Source organism: Pan paniscus, chromosome 8, assembly GCF_029289425.2.
Source record: "Pan paniscus chromosome 8, NHGRI_mPanPan1-v2.0_pri, whole genome shotgun sequence".
NCBI lineage: Eukaryota > Metazoa > Chordata > Mammalia > Primates > Hominidae > Pan > Pan paniscus.
In genome coordinates, this window is record NC_073257.2 from 83022670 (window position 1) to 83032593 (window position 9924).

At 45.0% G+C, this 9924-nt stretch overlaps 1 protein-coding gene across 9 annotated transcripts in view; it reads left to right on the forward strand.

Annotated features, from left to right (window-relative positions):
• SGPL1 (sphingosine-1-phosphate lyase 1) overlaps nt 1–7918 on the forward strand; it is a 64239-nt gene extending 56321 nt beyond the window's left edge. For 8 of the 9 annotated variants that reach the window (XM_034930754.3, XM_034930758.3, XM_034930756.3 and 5 more), the window contains 4 exons: nt 1169–1407; nt 3222–3368; nt 4361–4481; nt 5011–7918. In XM_034930754.3, coding sequence (XP_034786645.1) covers nt 1169–1407; nt 3222–3368; nt 4361–4481; nt 5011–5151 — 648 coding nt within the window. In that variant the 3' untranslated portion in view covers nt 5152–7918. Of the gene's footprint in view, nt 1–1168; nt 1408–3221; nt 3369–4360; nt 4482–5010 lie in introns of those variants that run through there. The other variant, XM_055092946.2, reaches the window with a different exon arrangement.
• The last annotated feature ends 2006 nt before the right edge of the window (nt 7919–9924 follow it).

Here is a 9924-nt window from a genome sequence, read left to right on the forward strand (position 1 = left end):
GTGAAAATGAACCTATTACCTTTATCTCAAATTGGCTAAGAGAATTTCTGTATCCACTGACTGTGTGTAACTAGAACATGCTAGTGTAGTGGCCCTTGTTAAAAAAGCTCCCTGAAGCCTTGAGCTGATTTGAGGTGGAGGGTAGAGGAGTGTGAGGGTTGGTAGTGGAGTTCCCATGCTGGTAGATAACATTAGAGCTGCTGTGCAACTGGGCTCCTGAGCCTACATGACGGGAAAATGTTGATGGAAGAGTCCTTTGGGAAAGGGGAAGAACCTGTGTGCTCAGGAACATTCAGCATTTGAGATGGCCATGCCTGCCACCCTTGGTGGACTGAGACAAAGTCTAGATCAGTTGATAACGCTATTGAATATACATCGAGATGTGGAAGAAGTATTAGCAGCCTCAGGAATGTGTACCTTGTTTTGATTGCATTTTCAGAGCTTGTTTTAAACTCAAGTATATTAAAGACTTGTTTTTCAAAATCGATGTGATCTGCAGCCGATTTTCAGTCAGCATCTGTTTTTTCCTTACCATCCAGATAGCTCCTGTGTCCTTTTCCCATAACCATCCATTTCTGGATGGTTCAGGTAATGAAATTAGTTCCACGTTAGTTTTAATAAGAGTTAATTAGGGGGTCAGATGTTCTATAAGGAAACCAGTTACATAGTTAATTTTAAAGCTGGATTAAGTAGCTTTTAGATTCTGAGCACCATTATGTTCTCATAAGCATAATATTCTTAGTAATACTAAGCAAAAAAAGATGGGAAGGGGGTCAGATGGTGATTTTAACTTGAAGTGACAAATTCCATCCTTTCCTGGCTTCCATTGCAAACTAACCCTTGCTTTCATCCTGACATATGGTCTCCAGAGAAATATTTTAAATAAGGTAAACCACATGCTGGGCAAGAGAGGGAGTAAACCGATTAACTGGGCGCTGTTCTTCCCTGGGTCTCAGATTCCTCATTCCTAACAGAGAGAATTTAAACTCCATCCCTTAAGTTCCTACTACCCTTTAGCATTTTAAGTTTGAATCCTTAATGTGAGTGGGAAACATAACAGAGAAACTGAGAAATAAGTAGGATTTCCTTTGCATGATGAGAGTTCTGGGACAAGGTCTGCCAGACAGAACTATACTCTCACTTTTCTTGTCTGCTACTTCTTCCACAGTATGGCTACGCCCCAAAAGGCTCATCATTGGTGTTGTATAGTGACAAGAAGTACAGGAACTATCAGTTCTTCGTGGATACAGATTGGCAGGGTGGCATCTATGCTTCCCCAACCATCGCAGGCTCACGGCCTGGTGGCATTAGCGCAGCCTGTTGGGCTGCCTTGATGCACTTCGGTGAGAACGGCTATGTTGAAGCTACCAAACAGATCATCAAAACTGCTCGCTTCCTCAAGTCAGAGTATGTGTGGAAGACTGGGGTTCTGCCTTGTCTATTGCTTTTTTTGTCCTAGTAGGCTCAAGGCACCTGCCTGGCTAAGTATCCATAGCCCTAGCCCACCTGTTGTCTCCTGCGATATAGAGGGCTTAGGGCAGCAGCTTAGGGCTTAGGCCAGACCAGCTGGCCTGGGAGAAGAAGCTCCCTTTCTCTGCCCTGACTTTTGGAGGGTCTTCAGAGACGGGGGCCTCATTTGTAGTTTATCTCATCTCTATGGATGTCTTAATAACTGGCAGCTCTTACCCTAAGGCTAATGTACAATTTAATGGTTAGGACAGTGATTCCCAAACTTGAGCATGCATTCTAATCACCTGAAGGACTTGTTAAAACACAGGTAGCTGGGCCCACCCCTAGAGTTTCTGATTCAGTGGAACTGGGATGGGCTCTAAAAATTTCCATTTCTGGAGATACTGATGCTACTGCTCCAGGAATCATACTTGAAGAATCACTGGAATAAGAAAATAATTGGAAATGGGCCAGAAGGAATGAGGAAAGGAGGGCAATGAAATCTTGGGTTAAGCCAAGGCCAGAACAGGCTGCATGCTTTGTCTAATGTATCTGTTAACATCTTATCTGCCCATCTCTCTATGTGTCACTTGGATTGGGGAGGCTCTTTAAGTATATTGAGGGGGAAGGAAAGCTGCCTGCAGGCATTTCTTATTTGAGAAAGATCCTTGGCCAGGCACGGTGGCTCCGGCCTGTAATCCCAGCACTTTGGGAGGCCAAGGCAAAAGGATCGCTTCAGCTCAGGAATTAAAGACCAACCGGAGCAACATAGTGAGACATTATCTCTACAACAAATTTAAAAATTAGCCGTGAGGCCGGGCGTGGTGACTCATGCCTGTAATCCCAGCACTTTGGGAGGCTGAGGCGGGTGGATCACCTGAGGTCCAGAGTTCAAGACCAGCCTGACCAACAGGGAGAACCCCGTCTCTACTAAAAATACAAAATTAGCCGGGCGTGGTGGCGCATGCCTGTAATCCCAGCTACTCAGGAGGCTGAGGCAGGAGAATTGCTTGAACCCGGGAGGCAGAGGTTGCGGTGAGTTGAGATGGCACCATTGCACTCGAGCCTGGGCAACAAGAACGAAACTCCATCTCAAAAATAAAAAATAAATAAAAATAAAAATTAGCCACATGTGGTGGTGTGCACCTTTGGTCCCAGCTACACAGGAGGCTTAAGGCAAGAGGACTGCTTGAACAGCCCAGGAATTTGAGGTTACAGTGAGCTATGATCACACCACTGCACTCTAGCCTGGGTGACAGAGCAAGACCCTGTCTCAAATAAATAAGCAAACAAATAAATAAAAATTAGATATATATAAAAGGTCCTCCTATAGCTCTGATAGGGCCATTTATTAAGACCTGCTATACCATTTCTTGCTTTAGGGATTACATACGACTTTTTAGAACTGTGGAGATGGGCAGATTACTTTTCCAGAAATTTTTTTAGTACATCTTTCATGCCTCAGAAGCATCTAGGGGAATATAATTGGGAGTTGGGTAGACAGGTTCGAAGTCAGTGATTGAGTCATTAGATCTAGATGGGGTTTGGGCCTTGGAATTCCATTTTTATTGTTCCATCTATGATTCTGATCTCAGTAAGAACCACTGATCCAGTGTAGCCTTCTTCTTTTTTGAAGATGAGAAGACTAAAGCCCAAAGGGTTAGATTGCATTCATTATAAGGAAGACTTTGAATGATTAAAGAGATAGTGACCAGGGGATTGTATGTGACTGAATTTACTTTTTCTTCCTTCATTTATTTTTTTGTTTTAAGACTGGAAAATATCAAAGGCATCTTTGTTTTTGGGAATCCCCAATTGTCAGTCATTGCTCTGGGATCCCGTGATTTTGACATCTACCGACTATCAAACCTGATGACTGCTAAGGGGTGGAACTTGAACCAGTTGCAGTTCCCACCCAGGTAAGCTTGAAGAAGCCTCTTTCCCTTATTTTGCTCCATGATTTTGGAAGAACTTGGGTGGTACAGTAACCTGAAGTATAGAGTTCGACTGCTAGAGGCTAGCACGTTAGTAGCAACTGTAGTATCTAAAGGATTTCTCTCTTGCCACCTGGAATTATTAGATACAAAGAACAAGACCATTAGCTTTAAACTCTGGCAGAATTAGGTGACAGCCTCCTAGACCAGTGGTTGGTCATGAGGTTTTTCTCTCAGTCTCTAGCCTTTCTACTCTCCAATCCATCTTGTACACAGCCATCAAATTGCTCTTATAAAATACTTGTTACCTGGCTAATATTTAGTTCAAGACCTTCCTGGGGGTCTCTAATCATTCAGGCCTGCTACTGCCTTCTTTATTAGACTTTTCTAACCTAATCTTCCATGATGCCTTTGAGTAAATGCACCATTCCAACTGAGTACAGGTCTGTTCATGTCCTCTGTGTACAGCTTAGCCTTCCACACGTTGGTGCATTGCCAGTCCCATCTGGACTATCTTTTTCCCTCTTCACAATTCCAGTAAACCCCACTAAATTCCTCCAGGGCGAGGTAGAATTTCTTCTGTGCCCTGAAGTCCTTTAAGACCCCAGCCATGTGGCCCTGTCCCCATGAGAGCACATGGGGGCTGATTATCTAAGATAAAAGTGTCTCATTGATGGTGACGTGGTTGAAGGAATGGTGGTGGAATTTGTGAGGGGATGGGTGGGACAAAGCAGCCAACACTGTTCATCCTCTTAGCATGGTTCTCAGTCATGCCGAGAAGCTCTGAGGCCAGCCCATGCCTGACACCCCAAGCATGAGAGAGCCGAGATTCCCAGGACTAGGAACAACTTGGATGACTACACTTGTCAGAAATATTGTGAAAGGGCAACCAGGAAATTCCCGTATTTGGGGCTGCATCATTTTAGAACATTTTTTCTTTCTTCAAGGTTCATCTCTCTCTGTGTCTTCTTTCCTAGTATTCATTTCTGCATCACATTACTACACGCCCGGAAACGAGTAGCTATACAATTCCTAAAGGACATTCGAGAATCTGTCACTCAAATCATGAAGAATCCTAAAGCGAAGACCACAGGAATGGTAGGGACACTTGGAGTTTTTTTTCTTCTCTTGGAAATTTAGGTGTTGGTGGAGAGTTTGAAGGAATCAAATGACCCGGAGTCTGTTCCTGCCTCTGCCCCTTTGCCACATCTTTTATTTGTTGACTGGAGCTGATGATCTCTGCATCACCCACCCCTTGGGGTTGCTGAAGTCTCAAATGAGATACACTATAAAGTACCTTGTAAGTTAGAGACTTCTGTATAAAAGCAGCTGGTGGTAGTGTCCATTTGAAAAGAAAATTTTGTCACAGGAAAGATAGTAAACATGTTTTTTCTGGAATTTTCTTAGGCTAGTCCCTTTATGCAGAAAGGCAGACTGGAAAGTCCCTGTGAAAAATTGACTATGCCAGCTGTTATTCTGATAGAATGATGGGATGCCTAAGGTGGAAATGGGGTAGGGCAGTGCACATGCGAAGCTAGGACTCGGGGAGAAGGGGCTCATTGCTGCAGTTTTATTCTTGCTTTTGGACCTGGCCTCACTAATAATGTCTCTTTCTTTGGATTTGTAGGGTGCCATCTACGGCATGGCCCAGACAACTGTTGACAGGAATATGGTTGCAGAATTGTCCTCAGTCTTCTTGGACAGCTTGTACAGCACCGACACTGTCATCCAGGGCAGCCAGATGAATGGTTCTCCAAAACCCCACTGAACTTGGACCCTTTCTAGTCTCAAGGGGATTCCAGCCTTCAGAAGGTTCTTGGGGTATGGAACAGGCCGTGCACAACTTTGACATCTGGTCTTGCTCCATAGAGCACAACTCAAGATAGACCATGAGACAGCTTGAGCCTCAGGATTCTTGTTCTTCCTCTTATCTTCCTTTTGTGGTTTTTAATTTGAAGACCCCAGAGAATTCCATTACATAATGATTTTGCCCTTGTTATAAATGTTACCCTAGGAATTGTTTTAACCATTTCCTTTTCTAAACTCTCTAGCTTTCAACTTTACTTAAACATTGTGTGGTAGCTCTGACCTGTCCTGATTCTTTAGAGAAGCTGGGGTACAGTTTATGAGATAGCTAGAGCTTCTTTGTTATCTCAGGCAGGAGGCGTTTACATAACAGATGTTTCCTCAGCTGGGTGTGAGGTATACTCTAAGCAGGAGGCTTTTTCAGCCTTCTCTCTCTTTTTTTTTTGAGATGGAATTTTGCTCTTTTGCCCAGTCTGGAGTGCAGTGGCATGATCTCAGCTCACTGCAACCTGCACCCACTGGGTTCAAGCGATTCTTCTGCCTCAGCCTCCCGAGTAGCTGGGATTACCGGCACCCACCACCACGCCTGGCTAATTTTTCAATTTTCTTTTTCAGTAGAGACGGGTTCACCGTGTCGGCCAGGCTGGTCTTGAACTCCTGACCTCAGGTGATACCCCCCCCCCCCCCCCCGCCGCCTCAGCCTCCCAAAGTGCTGGGATTACAGGCGTGAGCCACCGTGCCTGGCCCTGTCTCTCTTAAGAGTAGGTTCATTGTCTGTCTTAGAGTCACTTCTATTGCAACTCATTTTCTTTTTCCAGGGCACAGATCGACCAAGCTGCTGTTCCCTATTCTGCAGGACAGGACTATTCTAGCATACCTGCTTCATCCACCCAGGCAGGGTTTGGGGTGGTCTCTTCTGTGCCTGCAGTCCCCATTTGACACTTGGTTGCCACCATCTTTGGAGATTATTGTTTGGAATGATGCTTCCATTGGCTTGTTCTTGTTACCATGGACTAGGAAGAAAACATGGTTTCCAAATAATCTAGGAGCTTTTGGCCATGGTGCTGCCTTCCTGAATTGGCAGTGGTCAGAGCACACCTGAACCCTATCCTGGGCTGGTGATGAGCAGAAATCAGACCTTTTTCTATGCTTTTTTGAATATCAGAGTAGGATGAACACCCAGATTCAAATATGTCACCAAAGTTGGTGGTGGTCCTTCCCTGCACCCTTGCGTTAAGCCATTATGTAATGAAAATGTGTTTGCTTGAAGGAACAGCTCAAAGCACCTTCACAAGTTGCCTTGACTTACCCTAGGTGGGTGTGAAAGAGCACCCGTAGCAAGGAAAATTTTCTCTATTAGTGTGTTCTTCTGCCTCTTCCCCCTTGATTCAGCTTTCAGAGGTACTATGGCAGTTTTGCCTCAGGTGCTGAACATTTCTCAGCCCTGGCTAAAAGGGAGCAGCACAGGGAGAGAAACAGGATAGGAAAGCAGAATGGCGAGCAGCCTATGGCCCAGGGCCTGTAATCCCTTCCCAAGACTAGCTGCTCAGGGTGGTGCAGGGACAGGACCAGACCCTGCGCCTATTTCCTGCCCTCTTTCCCCTGTAGGGAACTCTCCTCTAGGCTGAGCCACTGTCCTGCTCTTATGACATTGTATCTTGTGCCTTTCTCCTCAGCAGTGAGCAGTGAGCTACTCCTGGCCCAGGCCCTAGGGGAAATGGATCAGTCTTTGAGGTTTCTATTTGGGGAGGGGAGTACTTAAGATGAGTCAAAAGACACTTTCCTCTGTTCCATTCCCCATCTCAGGGACTCCTGAATATTCAGCCTCTCCAGGCTGGTGTCTTCTAGTTTCCCCCACTGGGAATGCTGGCTGGGAGAGCCATGACTACCAGACTTTTCCTCAGGCTCCTTGGCATGTTAGTCTGAATTGTTCTTGAGCACTGTACTACTGACCCAACAACTGTGACTAGCTGGCCATGCCATTCAGGGCTGGTGTGGCATTTATGTGTGTGTGTGTGTTTTTTTTTCCTGTTTGCCCAGCAGTGCATTGTGGGTTCCAAGAGTGGGTAGTGTGTGTATGTGTGTGTGTCAGAGGGAGACCTGGCAGGCACCTCTTTGAGAGTAGCTGTGGTCAGAGCTGTTTGGTCAGTGCATTATGTTGAATGAGGTCCAGGAACCCAGAGCCACCCAGCAGACACCACTGTGGCTTGCCAGCTGCCAAGATGGAGAAGCATGTGCCCCTGTAGAGCGTCTCCCCAGAACCAGACCCCGAGCCACTCGCTTCCTCTGTGCTGTGACAACATTGGTGCCAGGGGAGATGGTGTTTTTCAAAGGGACCTACTGTAGCCACTTTAATTTACAATTAAGAGCCTTAGTTTGACTTAACACTTTTGTAGGCTTTTCATTGTGTATTTTTGTGTATGTGTGCATATAGCAGCTACTCTGTAGCAGAGGTGGGTAGAGACACTTAATAGTATCATGTCGCATGCAGATGTCACATCGGCCTCTGCAAAAACTGTACTGTCTTGTTTCTGCATTAGACTTAAGTAGTCATGTGAATATACTGCTATGTCACTTTTAATATTACGAGTTTTATACTTGGAAAATGGTACTTGCTTCTTTTAAATCTCTGTCTTCTCTAACCTCCCCCTTCCCATTTCAATGCTCCCTTCCTAATTTCAGCAATAATCTCAAAAAGCAATTAAATAGTTAAATGACCCTAATTGTAATTACTGTGGATGGTTGCATTCATTTGATTACTTGGGCACACACGAGATGACAAATGGGGCAGTGGCCATGCTTGAATGGGCTCCTGGTGAGAGATTGCCCCCTGGTGGTGAAACAATCGTGTGTGCCCACTGATACCACGACCAATGAAAGAGACACAGTTAAGCAGCAATCCATCTCATTTCCAGGCACTTTAATAGGTCGCTTATTGGTCCCTGCACCAGCAGTGGTAGTCATACCTATTTCAGAGAGGTCTGAAATTCAGGTTCTTAGTTTGCCAGGGACAGGTCCCTATCTTATATTTTTTTCCATCTTCATCATCCACTTCTGCTTACAGTTTGCTGCTTACAATAACTTAATGATGGATTGAGTTATCTGGGTGGTCTCTAGCCATCTGGGCAGTGTGGTTCTGTCTAACCAAAGGGCATTGGCCTCAAACCCTGCATTTGGTTTAGGGGCTAACAGAGCTCCTCAGATAATCTTCACGCACATGTAACTGCTGGAAATCTTATTCTATTATGAATAAGAAACGAGAAGTTTTTCCAAAGTGTTAGTCAGGATCTGAAGGCTGTCATTCAGATAACCCAGCTTTTCCTTTTGGCTTTTAGCCCATTCAGACTTTGCCAGAATCAAGCCAAGGATTGCTTTTTTGCTACAGTTTTCTGCCAGATGGCCTAGTTCCTGAGTACCTGGAAACCAGAGAGAAAGAGGATCCAGGATGTACTTGGATGAGGAGGCCTGGCTTATCTAGGAAGTCGTGTCTGGGGTGCTTATTGCTGCTCCATACAGCTGTACGTCAGCCCCTTGGCCTTCTCTGTAGGTTCTTGGCAGCAATGAGCAGCTTTCACTCAGTGACACAAGTAATTATTGAGTCCTAATTTGATAGCCACCAACTGTACCTGGGTAGGCAAAGTCAGATTTTTGAGAACCTTTTTCTTGATTTGAAGTTTTAATTACCTTATTTTCTTTTATGCTTTCCTCTGTCTTATAATCTTTTCTCTTCTTAATATCCTTCCCTATAATTTCAATTATTTGGATTAATTTTAGAATAAACCTATTTATTTCTAAAAAAGAAAAGAAAAGAAAGTGTTACCTGTGTCTTTGTCTCACATAAATGTGCTTCATACAACTGTAGTGCTGCCAAGGTTGGCTTTATTTTTTGGAGACAAGGTTTCACTGTCACCCAGGCTAGAGGGCAATGGCATGATCATCACTCACTGTAGCCTTGACTTCCTGGGCTCAAGTGATCCTCCCACCTCAGCCTCCCGAGTAGCTGGGACCACAGGTGTGTGCCACCATGCCTGGCTAATTTTTCTGTATATTCTGTAGAGACAGAGTTTCTCTACATTGCCCAGCCTAGTCTCTAACTCCTGGGCTCAAATGATCCTCCCGCCTTGGCCTCCCAAAGTGTTGGAAATACAGGCATGAGCTGTCCCTGCACCGGGCGAACATTTTTCAACCCTTGACCCATGAAAATAAGCAGAGGCAGGAATGTAACATAACAGCATAGTCTATACCTCCGCATCTGGCGTCTTCTGTCCTTCAGTCCTCCAGTCATCAGATCAAAGCACACTTGGAAAATTTTAAGTCAGAAGTGGAGCAGATGGGAGACCACTGTCTGAATCTTGTTTGCCATCAATATAGGTATTGATAATCCTTTACTAGCATATATGCTAGGAACGGGGTCCTGCTAATCCCTCTTATGAACAATACGCTTATTTCTCAACCTCCAGCCTCTGCCCCTTTCCTGGCCTTTGCTGGGGGACCAACTCATTCAGACTGAGTTGTGACATGGCTAGATTCCTGTTCCAAGTGACCCTGGCATTTACAAGTCAGCTTAGTACTTGAGTTAGGAGACACAGGTGAGAACTATTAGGAAGAAGGCTTCCCAGTCTCTGCATAGTGACATATGTGAGGTAAAATTTGTGTGGCATTCTCGTGGGGGTAGAGATGAGGCTGCTCTTAGTGCCCCCTTTTTCATGACAGCGTGGGAATATTCTGTCCTAGA